The sequence below is a fragment of the Hyla sarda genome, chromosome 10 (genome assembly GCF_029499605.1).
Source record: "Hyla sarda isolate aHylSar1 chromosome 10, aHylSar1.hap1, whole genome shotgun sequence".
NCBI classification, from domain to species: domain Eukaryota; kingdom Metazoa; phylum Chordata; class Amphibia; order Anura; family Hylidae; genus Hyla; species Hyla sarda.
In genome coordinates, this window is record NC_079198.1 from 106,248,688 (window position 1) to 106,264,721 (window position 16,034).

Genomic DNA, 16,034 nt, shown 5'->3' on the forward strand with positions numbered 1-16,034 from the left:
CATGATTTTCTATTTATCTGTTTGTGACCTCCTAACCTGTCACTAGGTTTTTAATATGGTATGGTCTGATGTATTTATTATTATTATTTATTGTCTGCTTCTCTCTCTCTCTCTCTCTCTCTCTCTCTCTCTCTCTCTCTCTCTCTATAGAGAGAGAGAGAGGGGGGGAGAGAGAGAGAAAGAGAATCATCTTTTTAATAACTGGTTTGCCCCATAAAGAAGAAGAAATATATATATATATATATATATATATATATATATATATATATATATATACAGTGGTCCCTCAACATACGATGGTAATCCGTTCCAAATGAACCATCGATTTTGAAACCATCGTATGTTGAGGGATCCGTGCAATGTAAAGTATAGGACAGTGGTCTACAACCTGCAGACCTCCAGATGTTGCAGAACTACAACTCCCAGCATGCCCGGACAGCCGTTGGCTGTCCGGGCATGCTGTGAGTTGTAGTTTTGCAACATCTGGAGGTCCGCAAGTTGAAGACCACTGGTATTGGAGGTTGTACTCACGTGTCCCCGCCGCTCCGGACCGTCACCGCTCGTCACCGCTGCCCTGGATGTCGCCCTCCATCGCTGTCGCCGCATCCCTGGGGTGTCCCCGACGCTCCGGGAAGGTCTCTGCTGCCCGGGATCCTCGCTCTTCGTCGCTGCCATAACGTCGCTGCGCACGCCGCTCCGCACGCCGCTCCGCACGCCGCTCCTATTGGATGACGGGAAGGCGTGCACGGCGACGTGATGACGAAGATGTAGAGTGCCGGCGATCCAGGTAATCCCGAGGAGTACGCTACGGAGCCCCGAGGACAGGTAAGTGATCGTCAGCGGACCACACGGGTCACCGTAAACAGCTATCCGGCGGCAGCTGAGGAAGTTTGCACTGCCGGATAGCCGTTTATGTGGTGGCCCCGACATACAAAAGCATCGCATGTTGATGCTGCCTTCAACATGCGATGGCCTCTGAGAGGCCATCGTATGTTGAAATGATCGTATGTCGGGGCCATTGTAGGTCGGGGGGTCACTATATATATATATATATATATATATATATATATATAGATATAGATATCTATGGAAAGCTGGAAAGCTTCTTATTGTGATCTCAATCAGACATTTGCCATTTATCTTATAAAATCTTGTATCCATCCGCATGACATTGTAAGGTAAATCATAAGATTATTTGTTTATGTGCTTTATGTATGATGTGCTATATATTAAAAATTCTCTTTTTTGCGGCATGTTTGTCTTTTTTCTTTTCTTCCTCCAATGTAGTAATTGCTACATCAATATGAAGACACGTCTCAAGTTTCTCTTATATGATCTACCATGAAGTGACTGTGAGGCTTTGTAGTACCGCAGTGTATTGTTCTGTTATGTTTTGCTCCTAATCAGCAACTCTGTAATTTGCTGATTTCTGCATAATTGGAAATAGTCTTATGCATGTGTATATTTAAATCTCCACACACACCCACACTATAGAATAAACCCCTGATGAACCGTAGTATAATCAGACATACGGGGAAACGTGTGGGGAAGTTTGGGATTGATCCTTAGGAGGATCTCTAAGGCTGCGTTCACACGACCGTCTAGACCCGTCCCTTTCTTCTCCCGTCAAAAACAAAAACAGACTTTAAAAAAAAACAGACAATATTGGATGCAAATGGATGTTATCCGTTTGGATCCGTTATTGTTCAGTTAATAAACCAAAAAATTAATTATTTTTTTTTGTTCTGAGCATGCTCGGAAGTAAAAACAGATCAAAAAACAGATTTAAAAAAGGCAGTAAATTTATTGTATCCGTTTTTACTTCTGTTTTTTTGATAGAAGAAAAAATACTGCATGTGCCGTTTTTTCTGTCGTAAAAAAAACGGAAATGAGTGCAGACGGGAATGAACGGATGTAAACAGATTGTAAAAAAATCCGATTGACATGAATGGGATTTAAAAAAAATATTTTTTTTTTATCAGTTTACAGCCTGCAAGAACGGAACCGAAACGGGGATAAGCTAGTTTTTTGGTAATTATTATAGGATTGAACTAGTTAAGTTGTACATAGGCGTACAATTTGTCAGTGATAGTGTACAGAAACAGCACCACGCCTTTCAATTGGTGGTGTCTGGTATTGCAGCTTAGCTCTATTAAAGTGAATAGGGATAAGCTGTATTATAGGTGTTGCATTATTTCTAGAGCTTGATAGAGAGAAAAAATGGGGAAAAAGGCGGAGTGCTCCCTTGTGTAGTATTTAAAAACAATTAAAGGGTACCTCTCATCAAAAAAACTTTTGATATATTATAGATTAATGTATGCAGAATAACTTTACAATTGCATGTTATTAAAAAATATGCTTCTTTCTATTTAATTTTCCATTTTGAAGAAATGACCACTAGGGGTCTCCCTACCAGTCCTGGCAGCAAGCATTTCAGACTCATGCTGGAGTCCTAAACACTACGAGCTGCCAGTCTGCTTTGTTCACAAAGGAGAACACTCAGAGCTGCCAGCCTGCTTTGTTCACAGCCTGTTTGGCTGTGAACAAAGCAGGCTGACAGCTCTGAGTGTTTAGGACTCCAGCATGAGTCAGAAATGCTTGCTGACAGGACTGATCGAGAAAAATACAATAGAAAGAAGCATATTTTTCATTAACATGCTATTGGAAAGTTATTCAACATACATTAATCTAAAATATATCAAAAGTTTATTTGATGAGAGGTACCCTTTAAATGAACACTGCAATACCCACCACCAACACCCAAGGTGTCGTACCAACCTTTTGTAAGTGTACAATAAGGCAAGAACAACTGATGCCGTGTGGTCTAGGGGTGTGCAGGAGTGGTTGTGAACAGTCTGCTGCTCTGACCCCTTGTATCCGTAGTCCCAGAGGGTACGGAGGAAGATAAACAAAGTAGAACATGCTAAAATAGAGGGTTCTGGAGGGCGCTACTGTATGCAGTGGTAAATGATTCAGCGTACGCCAACAATCACACAGGACTGGCTTTTATTCAAAAAGAGTCAAATCGATACATGACAACGTGTTTCGGTGCACTCGCGCCTTCCTCAGGTCCACAAAAATGTAAGGTCTGTAGTCATGGTGGGTTTTCCTGTGTAAAACCCTCAAGGACTACAGACCTTAAATTGTTGTGGACCTGAGGAAGGCGCGAGTGCACCGAAACACATTGGCCCTTATTTACTAACAGTGTTGTGTAGGTTTCTTTGTGGGTTTTAATTCCCTACAATTTATTTTCCACGGTATTTACTAAGGTTTCCCTACATTTTCCACTTTCCCTACATTTTGCTTTTTTTTACACACGCTCTGATCTGTTGGGTTTTCCTCGGCTCAAATCCACCACATTTTCTGTGGAAACCTTAGTAAATATGTAGGGTTTTTGTGAAAATGTCAGGAACACGCCCCTTTTGGAGACCATGCCCCTTTCCCGACAGCCACGCCCCTTTTTCGGGTTTTCTTAGCAAAATGGAGAGTTAGTCGGGGTTTTTTCAATTCTGGCGCAAAATCTGGCGCAATGCGACGGAATCTGGCGCACAACCCGACAAAACATCTCGGGTTTGCAATAGTAAATGAGGGCCATTGTCCTTTATCGATTTGACTCTTTTAGAATAAAAGCCAGTCCTGTGTGATTGTTGGCGTACGCTGAATCATTTACTTCTGCATACAGTAGCGCTCTCCAAAACTCTCTATTTTTGCATGTTATACTATGTTTATTTCTAGAGCTTGATTCTGTACGAGCTCTTATTAAGAACATGGACCATAAACCATGTGATTGTTTGACTATGCCTACGCTAGTGTTTCCCAACTGGGAAGCCTCCAGCTGTTGAAAAACTACAACTTTCAGCATGCCCGGACAGCCTTTGGCTGTCCGGGCATGCTGGAAGATGTAGTTTTGGAACAGCTGGAGGCACCTTGGTTGGTAAACCCTGGCCTAGACTGTGGGTTCACACTAAATTTGACTTCATGTATTTAGCCGTGCACTACCTGCCAAAATACACACCGAACTATATGTGTAACACACATCCCATTGTTTTCTATGGGAATATGTGCATATTTTTATCGGCGCACATTTCAAATACACTGGAAAAAGAGACAAGTCACTTATTCTGCACATATTCCTAAAAAAAATTAGGGTCCAACATAGCATATACGCTGCATATTTTGCTGGGTATTTTGCTGTGTACTTTCTGTAGCTGATTTTGTTTCCCACTGACTATCTTCAGAATTTCTGCAGCATATATATATATATTTTTTTTTTTCGCGCTAACCGAAAAATACGCTGCGTGCATTCTGCTGGGATACATTTTCTGAATTGCAAAAAGATCGTCATTGAACCGAACACAGTGCAGCATAAGCTGCGTCCGCAAGGATCCAGTGCAGAGAACTCAATGACCAATAAGCCTCAATAAACTCAAGTTAAAAAAAATAAAATAAAATAAAAAAAGATGAATTCGTAAGCAAATCCTGTATTTATTTTGGAAGGAGTAAATCAGCACTTCTAGAGAAAGCAAAGACTGCGCTTCTCCTGTAAGCAGCTAGAGGGTGCTGCAGGGAGCAGAATGTCCTGTAAGCAGCCATTTCACAATGCATTACAAGATCAGGATTCTCCATCTCTCCCTTCCTGTTTTGAGAGCAGTGTATTGTGAAAGCCAACTGAGTGACTGGCAAGGGGGAAAAATCCAGACTTTGGTTCCATATTTCTGCACTGATCCTGGAAGCATTCTGTGCCTGATCCTGCTACAGCTTGCAGAAGAAGGGAGCCTTGCCATTTTTGGGGGGGTCTACCCCCCCTTTGACATTTCTTTGCTCATGGCTGAGACTAAAATCATCTACCACATAGATGAAGAAGAGACCCCTTATCTGGTAAAACTGCCTGTGTCTCCTGAAAAAGTCACCTTAGCAGATTTTAAAAATGTCCTCAGCAACAGACCTGTGCACAATTACAAATTCTTCTTCAAATCTATGGACCAGGATTTTGGGTAAGCAGCGCACCTTCCACCCCATGTGTGTGTGTGTCTGTGTCTGTCTGTGTCTATGTGTGCAGGGCAGCTGCAATCTGACATCTGCCTTCAATGATACATAGTTACTGCGGTCTGGTGTCTGTTCTGGAGGCTACTGTATACATTTTGGCTTTGATAGAGTGTCAATATTTTTTAAATATATCTAACGATATAAATAAAAAATAAAAACCAATATGATTTATATGATGTAAATATTTGGACGAAATAATAATCTAACTGTAAATATTTTCCTAAATAAATAAAAATAATTTTGAATTTATAGAATATATATGCCTTGCACGTTCTATGGCGGTGGTCTTCAACCTGCGGACCTCCAGATGTTGCAAAACTACAACTCCCAGCATGCCCGGACAGCCGTTGGCTGTCCGGGCATGCTGGGAGTTGTAGTTTTTGCAACATCTGGAGGTCCGCAGGTTGAAGACCACTGTTCTATGGGATCGTACACTAGTATTGTCGCTCGGGCATTTTGTCGCTTTCACCATATGGCAGACAGCACCTACATTATACATGCTATGCTTTTAACCCCACATCAAGTCCGTCTTTCTTCTGCGTCCCCAAAAAAATGGCGCATCCTAATAAACCGTGACGTCGCCTGCGACTACCTCATCCCATCGCATTACCTCGCCCCGATTTCTTACTAAAACATTGGAGCCGTCGGCGGATGTTCGGCAATAAAAAAAATAAATAAAAATAAGGTCCCCAATTTTGAAGCGCACTTTAGTGTATGCCCCCCTTCCTCGTCTGAGGTTCTTTACTTAAAATATATTTCCAATAACGGCGGCGCTGAACAAGGTTTTCTGAAATAGTATGTGAAAAAGATTCCCAGGAGTCGTACACCGAGAATGGGGGACGTTTAATCCTTGCAATGTCACCGCTTCAAAGGTTTCTTTTTTTTTTTTATTTATTTTTTTTTTACTGTCATTTTCCATAAAGAACAATTATTATGTGGGAGGGGGAGATTGACTTCTAAGGAGAAAGCAGCATTTAATAAATGCCGGCTTTCATATCCTGTTAGGAATAAGTAGTAGGCAAACTGGGCTTGTAAATGTGTATTTTTAGTGCTGAGGGTGGAAGCTGTCATAGGAGGGTGGAACACCTGAAGTTTTTCCTGCTGGGTCTCAAGGGCCCCCATTGGCGCAGCAGTGTGTCCCCTTCTGCAGGTACATTGCTGACCTTCATGTTCCTCCAGCGCAGAGTCTTATCAGGTGACTCCTATTTCCGGACATTAACCCTTTGTGTTGTATAACATGATATAAGCAGTGTTTGATAACACAACCTCTGCAGTGCATTATGTGCCTGGGCTATAATTATGGGGGATTGTGTTCTTCTTTTATGCTGCTAATTGCTTTCATAGATGCCCATGTGTGGAGTGTCTGCTGCTTTGATGGCTCCCTGGTGTCTGTAGCACCGTAGCCACACAGCCAAGCCCTGATCTCCCAGCTTCTGGCCCGTCATCCAGCTAGTGTGCCAGGTTTTACAGGGCAATGTCATGGCCGGGTTCACCTTCTGTCTGCATAGGAGGCCCCACAATAAACAAGGAGGGGTGCAGCGAGGAGTCGGTGACAGAGCTAAGGCGGGTGGCTTTACAGTATACAGTATGGGATGTATATGGCCTATTGGTAGTGGTATATAGACAAGGGGCAGGGAAGGCAAGAAGGCGGGTTCTGTAATGTAGACCCACACAAGATAAAGGAACAGCTGAGCAGGTTGTCAGGGCTCTGATGTAGGCTGCATTGAAAATAGACACCTGGTCCCGCATGCAAAAAATATAATGGACAAAGGTGTTGGCTGTGCACTACAAGTCTCAGCAGTATGCCGGCACTTGTAGTCTGACTGTGTACATCGGTGTTTCCCAACCAGTGTGCCTCCAGCTGTGGAAAAACTACAACTCCCAGCATGCCTGGACAACCCCTATCCACTACAAGTCTCAGCAGTATGCCGACTCTTGTAGTCTCACTGTGTACATTGGTGTTTCCCAACTAGTGTGCCTCCAGCTGTGGAAAAACTACAACTCCCAGCAAGCCTGGACAACCTTTATCCACTACAAGTCTCAGCAGTATGGCGGCACTTGTAGTCTGACTGTGTACATCGATGTTTCCCAACTAGTGTGCCTCCAGCTGTGGAAAAACTACAACTCCCAGCATGCCTGGACAACCTCTATCCACTACAAGTCTCAGCAGTATGCCGGCACTTGTAGTCTGACTGTGTACATCGGTGTTTCCCAACCAGTGTGCCTCCAGCTGTGGAAAAACTACAACTCCCAGCATGCCTGGACAACCCCTATCCACTACAAGTCTCAGCAGTATGCCGACTCTTGTAGTCTGACTGTGTACATTGGTGTTTCCCAACTAGTGTGCCTCCAGCTGTGGAAAAACTACAACTCCCAGCAAGCCTGGACAACCTTTATCCACTACAAGTCTCAGCAGTATGCTGGCACTTGTAGTCTGACTGTGTACATCGATGTTTCCCAACTAGTGTGCCTCCAGCTGTGGAAAAACTACAACTCCCAGCATGCCTGGACAACCTCTATCCACTACAAGTCTCAGCAGTATGCCGGCACTTGTAGTCTGACTGTGTACATCGGTGTTTCCCAACCAGTGTGCCTCCAGCTGTTGCAAAACTACAACTCCCAGCATGCCCGGACAGCCAACGGCTGTCCGGGCATGCTGGAAGTTGTAGTTTTGCAGCAGCTGGAGACACACTGGTTGGGTTACACTAGTCTACATGTACAGTACAAACCTTGCGCAGGAAGAACTAGACGCCCATTATAACTGCGTATTATAGAAAGGATGCACACACGGTAACGTCACGACTCTAGTTGACACATATTGGGTGGTAGGTGGCGGTAATGGTTAGTTCGACTACAATATTGAGAAGTGGGCAACTAAAATAACTAGTGGGTTATTCGGGTGTCCGGACAGCAGTAGATCCTGGTCACTGAAGTCTGTATATAACCCTACCCTTAATTATGCCTGGGTTCACATTTGCATCTGAGCTCCATTCGATGGGGTGCCAGCGGAATTTTTTATTTTTATTTTTTTTTGTCTGACCAAATCCTGCTAAATAAACAAACAACAGAAGGAAACCCGAAAACCCCCATTAAAGTGAATGGGATCCTTCATGATCCATTGGTGTCCATTGTGCAACAGGCTGTCTGGTTCTGTTTTTTGGCTCCAAACGGAATGCAAACCCAGCCTAATATTCTTTTTAGCTTTTTATATATTATCTTACGTAAGAGGTTACATGTGGGGGCGAAACTATAGGGGGTCCAGAGGGTACCTCCTCTTCTCCTTCTAAATCTATTGGTATGGATAATAAGGCAATATTGTGAGATGGAAGGGTTAATAAGGTCATGTTGCCTGACTCTGGTTGATAGGCAGTGTGTCCATAGTAACCACAAGCCTCAGCTATAAAATTGGTGCTGTGCTGACTACAGAGTGGGGGATAAGGCTAGGTTCACATGGCTTTTTGCATCCGACCCATTAAGGGTCCGATCGGCTCTTCTTCTTCTTTTTCTTTTTTTTTTTGAGCCGTTCCGACCCTGAAACGACTCGGTTACAAATGGCTATTGACGGGTCCCGATGGCCCCCATTCACTTGCAAGGGGTCCATCGGTGACCCCGGTAATTTTACAAGATTTTAATGGAGATAAGAATTGAGCTTGCACAATTTTTTTCTCCGCTAAACTCCTGTCCTACTGGCCCTATTGCCGAAGGATCTCCGAATAGTGGAGTCTGACAGCAATGTCAACAAGGCCTAACCCGCTTCCAGATTACTAATTCGTCGGCCATTTCACAAAGGCCGACTTGTGGAGAAATAAAAAAAACTCCTAGGAATGCTCATTTGCCCAATAATTGTAAAAGGTCCTTAAAGATAGACCATTGCTATTAAAGTTCTGTAAAACCCCTTTAAAAGGGATAGGCCAGAGAAGTAAAGAAGGTTCTTTGCCCAAGCAGGGAAGGGGCAAAACGAGAACTGACACTCTTCTTGGTGCCAGCCGGTGGTACACCAAATTACGGGCCCTAGTAACCTGAATGGGCTGGTTGGGTCCTGTAATTGGGTGTACCACCTACCGGCGCTGAAAGTCCCCAATGTCATTTTGCTGCTCTGCTGTCTTGGCAAAGGTCCTGGACCCTTAGGGATCTTACCTCCAGGACCCTCACTAATCAGCACAGTAGAGGGTTTACATTGCGGTGATACTGCAACTTGTCTATGTCCATATGGTTTTACCCCCATAGAGCAAACTAGGGATCGACCGATTATCGGTTTGGCCGATATTATCGGCCGATATTCAAGATTTTGGGCGTTATCGGTATCGGCAATTACCTTGCCGATAATCCGATAATGCCCCGCCCCCCTCACCGCTCCCACCGCACCGCGACCGCCCACCGCACCGTGCCCCTCACCGCCGCGTCGCACCACCCACCGCACCGCCCTGGCCCCATTGCCTCCCCCATCCCCGGTTTTATAATTACGTGTTCCCGGGGGCCACACTACTTCTGGCTCCTGCTGCGTCCTGCGTTACGCTGTGCGCACTGACGTCCTCAATGCAACGTCACCGTCAGTGCGCACAGTGACAGCTCAGGAGGACGCCGCCGGAGCCAGATGTAACGTGGACCCCCGGAACAGGTAATTATAAAACCGGGGATGGGGGAGGCAATGGGGCCGGGGAGGTGTGGTGGGGGGTGCGATGCGGCGGTGGGGGGTGCGGCGGTGGCCTATGGCACCGCAAAAGCCGCTGCAGTTCATTGATTTAAAGCTGATAATTTATACCGGAATATCGGTATAAATTATCGGCTATCGGCCCTAACCTCCACAGATTAGCGGTATCGGCCCTAAAAAAATCGATATCGGTCGATCCCTAGAACAAACTTGAATAGATGACACTTCCTAAAGATAGGCCCTCAATGTTAAGTCCAAAAATAGCAGATATTTTCCATCATGGCTTTTGTGTTGAATTCTCTATAATATCTGTATGTGTAACATTCATATTTTTGGGTTGTTTGTTTTGTGGAATTGACCCTAGGGGTTGCAAAGGGCAACAACTATGGGAAAAATCCGCAACAATTCCACACAAAAATTGGTTTTGCTGCTGATTTGGAAAATATTTGCCCATTTATTTTGCTACTGTACATATAGACAGAGGGTTTTAAAAACTCCTTAAATAAATCGTGATGATAAAGCTGTATAGGGAATCAGGGAAAATTCTGCCATGTCTGGACATAGTATAAATCCACATAGCACAGTGTTTCCCAACCAGGGTGCCTCCAGCTGTTGCAAAACTACAACTCCCAGCATGCCTGGACAGCCAAAGGCTGTCCGGGCATGCTGGGAGTTGTAGTTTTGCAACAGCTGGAGGCACCCTGGTTGGGAAACACTGGCTCAGTATTCGAGGAAAGTTGGGTTATAACCTCTATAAAAAGTTTTAAGGAAATTCATTATAATATCATCCAACTTTCCCCGAATCAGAGATAAGAAAAGTGTGATTATCCTTTCACGTTATTACAGTAACAGGGTCTTTGTTGGATTATAAGGAACAACGTTCCGTGTTTTATCTGCATTTCGGGGGCATTTCCTGTAAGACAACTTGAGCAAAATAAATTCGAGTCTTTACAAAACAAAAATCCCATTCCCATTCACAGCGTGGCGTCCCGGTCCTGGGAAAAAATCCTCGCAGCCAAGGCGTTCCATGTGATTCGGGTTTTTATACTGATAGATGGTATAACTCAGCCTGCAGCTTGTGATCAGCAGACGGTCACATTATCTACCCACAATGCACCAGTTTTACGGATCTTAGAAACATGACAAATGAATACAAATGAATACATTGCAGTATATATTTGCATTTAACCGGCAGCCAAAAATAATACTTATCCATTCAATTCATAGTTTTCTTTTCCCTTTTTTTTTTTTTTTTTTTTTTTAAATGAATCCCCCATAATCAGTATTAAAAATAATAAGACAGTGACGAAATAAAAAAAGAGTATACGAAAAAAATACTATTCTCGAATATCCATACTTTTCTTTTTTTTCTAATCTAATTTTTAGTAAAGGTGGATGACAACCTGTCAGTTGTCTCATTTTTTTCAGGAAGTGCAAAGGTTAAAGGGGTACTCCGGTGAAAAACTTTTTTTTTTTTTTTTAAATCAACTGGTGCCAGAAAGTTAAACAGATTTGTAAATTACTTCTATTAAAAAATGTAATCCTTCCTGTACTTATTAGCTGCTGAATACTACAGCGGAAATTCTTTTCCGTTTGAAACACAGAGCTCTCTGCTGACATCATGAGCACAGTGCTCTCTGCTGACATCTCTGTCCATTTTAGGAACTGTCCAGAACAGCATATGTTTGCTATGGGGATTTCCTTTTAGTCTGGACAGTTCCTAAAATGGACAGAGATGTCAGCAGAGAGCACTGTGGTCGTGATGTCAACAGAGAGCTCTGTGTTTCAAACGGAAAAGAATTTCCACTGTAGTATTCAGCAGCTGATAAGTACAGGAAGGATTAAGATTTTTTTAATAGAAGTCATTTACAAATCTGTTTAACTTTCTGGCACCAGTTGATTTAAAAAAAAAAAGTTTTTCCCCGGAGTACCCCTTTAACATTGTACCGATGCCCTAGGGCTCACAATGCTTACTCTGCCCCATAAGGGAATTTTTATGTATATTGGGGGAAATTTATCACAACCTGTCAAGAGGAAAAGTTACCAGTTGCCCATAGCAACCAATCCGCTCGCTTTTTTCATTTTTAACAAGGCCTCTGCAAAATGAAAGAAGCGATCTGATTGGTTGCTATGGGTAACTGGGCAACTTTTCCTCTGGACAGGTTTTGATAAATTTCCCCCATTATGTGCTGTGACATCATGTTATGCATTATCCCTGTATTAGGATGCTGGGTTTATTATCTATGTGCTGTGACATCATGTTATGCATTATCCCTGTATTAGGATTCTGGGGTTATTCTCTATGTGCTGTGACATCATGTTATGCATTATCCCTGTATTAGGATGCTGGGTTTATTATCTATGTGCTGGGACATCATGTTATGAATTATCCCTGTATTAGGATTCTGGGGTTATTCTCTATGTGCTGTGACATCATGTTATGCATTATCCCTGTATTAGGATGCTGGGTTTATTCTCTATGTGCTGTGACATCATGTTATGCATTATCCCTGTATTAGGATGCTGGGTTTATTATCTATGTGCTGTGACATCATGTTATGCATTATCCCTGTATTAGGATGCTGGGTTTATTCTCTATGTGATGTGACATCATGTTATGCATTATCCCTGTATTAGGATGCTGGGTTTATTCTCTATGTGATGTGACATCATGTTATGCATTATCCCTGTATTAGGATGCTGGGTTTTTTCTCTGTGTGATGTGACATCATGTTATGCATTATCCCTGTATTAGGATGCTGGGTTTATTATCTATGTGCTGTGACATCATGTTATGCATTATCCCTGTATTAGGATGCTGGGTTTATTATCTATGTGCTGTGATATCATGTTATGCATTATCCCTGTATTAGGATGCTGGGTTTATTATCTATGTGATGTGACATCATGTTATGCATTATCCCTGTATTAGGATGCTGGGTTTATTATCTATGTGCTGTGACATCATGTTATGCATTATCCCTGTATTAGGATGCTGGGTTTATTATCTATGTGCTGTGACATCATGTTATGCATTATCCCTGTATTAGGATGCTGGGTTTATTATCTATGTGATGTGACATCATGTTATGCATTATCCCTGTATTAGGATGCTGGGTTTATTCTCTATGTGCTGTGACATCATGTTATGCATTATCCCTGTATTAGGATGCTGGGTTTATTCTCTATGTGATGTGACATCATGTTATGCATTATCCCTGTATTAGAATGCTGGATGTGACATCATGTTATGCATTATCCCTGTATTAGGATGCTGGGTTTATTATCTATGTGATGTGACATCATGTTATGCATTATCCCTGTATTAGGATGCTGGGTTTATTATCTATGTGCTGTGACATCATGTTATGCATTATCCCTGTATTAGGATGCTGGGTTTATTCTCTGTGTGCTGTGACATCATGTTATGCATTATCCCTGTATTAGGATGCTGGGTTTATTCTCTATGTGATGTGACATCATGTTATGCATTATCCCTGTATTAGGATGCTGGGTTTATTCTCTATGTGATGTGACATCATGTTATGCATTATCCCTGTATTAGGATGCTGGGTTTATTCTCTATGTGCTGTGACATCATGTTATGCATTATCCCTGTATTAGGATGCTGGGTTTATTATCTATGTGCTGTGACATCATGTTATGCATTATCCCTGTATTAGGATGCTGGGTTTATTATCTATGTGCTGTGACATCATGTTATGCATTATCCCTGTATTAGGATGCTGGGTTTATTATCTATGTGCTGTGACATCATGTTATGCATTATCCCTGTATTAGGATGCTGGGGTTATTCTCTATGTGCTGTGACATCATGTTATGCATTATCCCTGTATTAGGATGCTGGGTTTATTCTCTGTGTGCTGTGACATCATGTTATGCATTATCCCTGTATTAGAATGCTGGGTTTATTCTCTATGTGCTGTGACATCATGTTATGCATTATCCCTGTATTAGGATGCTGGGTTTATTCTCTATGTGCTGTGACATCATGTTATGCATTATCCCTGTATTAGGATGCTGGGTTTATTATCTATGTGCTGTGACATCATGTTATGCATTATCCCTGTATTAGGATGCTGGGTTTATTATCTATGTGATGTGACATCATGTTATGCATTATCCCTGTATTAGGATGCTGGGTTTATTCTCTATGTGCTGTGACATCATGTTATGCATTATCCCTGTATTAGGATGCTGGGGTTATTCTCTATGTGCTGTGACATCATGTTATGCATTATCCCTGTATTAGGATGCTGGGTTTATTATCTATGTGCTGTGACATCATGTTATGCATTATCCCTGTATTAGGATGCTGGGTTTATTCTCTATGTGCTGTGACATCATGTTATGCATTATCCCTGTATTAGGATGCTGGGTTTATTATCTATGTGCTGTGACATCATGTTATGCATTATCCCTGTATTAGGATGCTGGGTTTATTCTCTATGTGCTGTGACATCATGTTATGCATAATCCCTGTATTAGGATGCTGGGTTTATTATCTATGTGATGTGACATCATGTTATGCATTATCCCTGTATTAGGATGCTGGGTTTATTATCTATGTGATGTGACATCATGTTATGCATTATCCCTGTATTAGGATGCTGGGTTTATTCTCTATGTGCTGTGACATCATGTTATGCATTATCCCTGTATTAGGATGCTGGGTTTATTCTCTATGTGATGTGACATCATGTTATGCATTATCCCTGTATTAGGATGCTGGGTTTATTCTCTATGTGATGTGACATCATGTTATGCATTATCCCTGTATTAGGATGCTGGGTTTATTATCTATGTGCTGTGACATCATGTTATGCATTATCCCTGTATTAGGATGCTGGGTTTATTCTCTATGTGCTGTGACATCATGTTATGCATTATCCCTGTATTAGGATGCTGGGTTTATTCTCTATGTGATGTGACATCATGTTATGCATTATCCCTGTATTAGGATGCTGGGTTTATTCTCTATGTAATGTGACATCATGTTATGCATTATCCCTGTATTAGGATGCTGGGTTTATTCTCTATGTGATGTGACATCATGTTATGCATTATCCCTGTATTAGGATGCTGGGTTTATTCTCTATGTGCTGTGACATCATGTTATGCATTATCCCTGTATTAGGATGCTGGGTTTATTCTCTATGTGATGTGACATCATGTTATGCATTATCCCTGTATTAGGATGCTGGGTTTATTATCTGTGTGATGTGACATCATTTTGCTGGGTTTATTCTCTGATGTAATATCATTGTGTTCTTTAGCCCAGAACGTTCCAAACGTTTCATGTTGGTGACACCCTTTAGACATGCGTAGTTTGGTGAAACAATCCTTGCCGTACTGCCAATTGCATGTATCACGTTGTGCATCCTGCAACGCATATGTGGTGTCTCGGGTGTGAAGTAAGGTGTATGGGGCAGATGTGGTAGCCCAGGGGCAGGTGTTATTAACCCCTAAATGTTCGTGATGCCAGGGCGTAGTTTTCCCGGTAACCACCTGAATGGTAGCACCGCTATCCCAAGGTTGGGAAGGGCAATAACAGTCCAAGACCAGGTTAGGGTTAACGGTAGCTTTACTGAGGTAGACAGATGGAAATAGTCTTTACAGCTAGGCCAGGATCCCAGAGAGGTGGCCAGCAACACAGAAGAACCTCGCAGCTTGCTGGGACTTGTAGTGACTTTGACAGACTTTAGGACAGCCACACTGACTATAATAGACTTGACTGTAAGTAGTGACAGCAGACAGAGATGACTTGACTTACTGACATGTGGCTGTAGGTAGGCTTGAGGCCTCCAGATGTGCTGGACACTAGCTCTGAGACGTCTGGTCTTTACCGTGCCTCAGTAGGAAGTGTGGTAGAAAAGAGAGATTGCAATGGCTTCCCCTCTTTTAAAGGGGGGCTGAGCCAGAAGCCCATAGGTCAAGCTGCACATCACCTGGTTAGCTGGTGCTCCCTGGGTAACAAACACATCATGTGAACATATTATCATGTGACTAACTCAAAAGGTCCTTAAACGTCCTTTATACATAACACTATACATTATATATATTACTAAGGGGGAGACACTGCAGGAGAGCCCCTAGGACACAGAGGGACTCAACCTGACAGGACCTAAGTACTGTATGGGACTATATCCCTTACTAGGATATCACACATATAATATCGGTATCAGCTTTACAAATGTGATTTATACCCTCTGTGCCATTTCATCACCCCCATGCCACTTCTACATTCTTTATGCCATTTCATCTCCCTTTTAATCACTCCCTGTGCCACTTCATTCCCTGCCTTGGTTAACCCCTG

The 16,034-nt window shown here is 42.6% G+C and overlaps 1 protein-coding gene across 3 annotated transcripts in view; it reads left to right on the plus strand.

Moving 5' to 3' along the window:
* Positions 1-4,615: 4,615 nt before the first annotated feature.
* The window catches only part of DVL1 (dishevelled segment polarity protein 1), a 257,194-nt gene continuing 245,775 nt past the window's right edge, over positions 4,616-16,034 (plus strand). For all 3 annotated transcript variants that reach the window (XM_056543323.1, XM_056543325.1, XM_056543326.1), the window contains exon 1: positions 4,616-4,994. In XM_056543323.1, the coding sequence (XP_056399298.1) occupies positions 4,825-4,994 (170 nt within the window). In that variant the 5' untranslated portion in view covers positions 4,616-4,824. The remainder of the gene's footprint in view (positions 4,995-16,034) is intronic.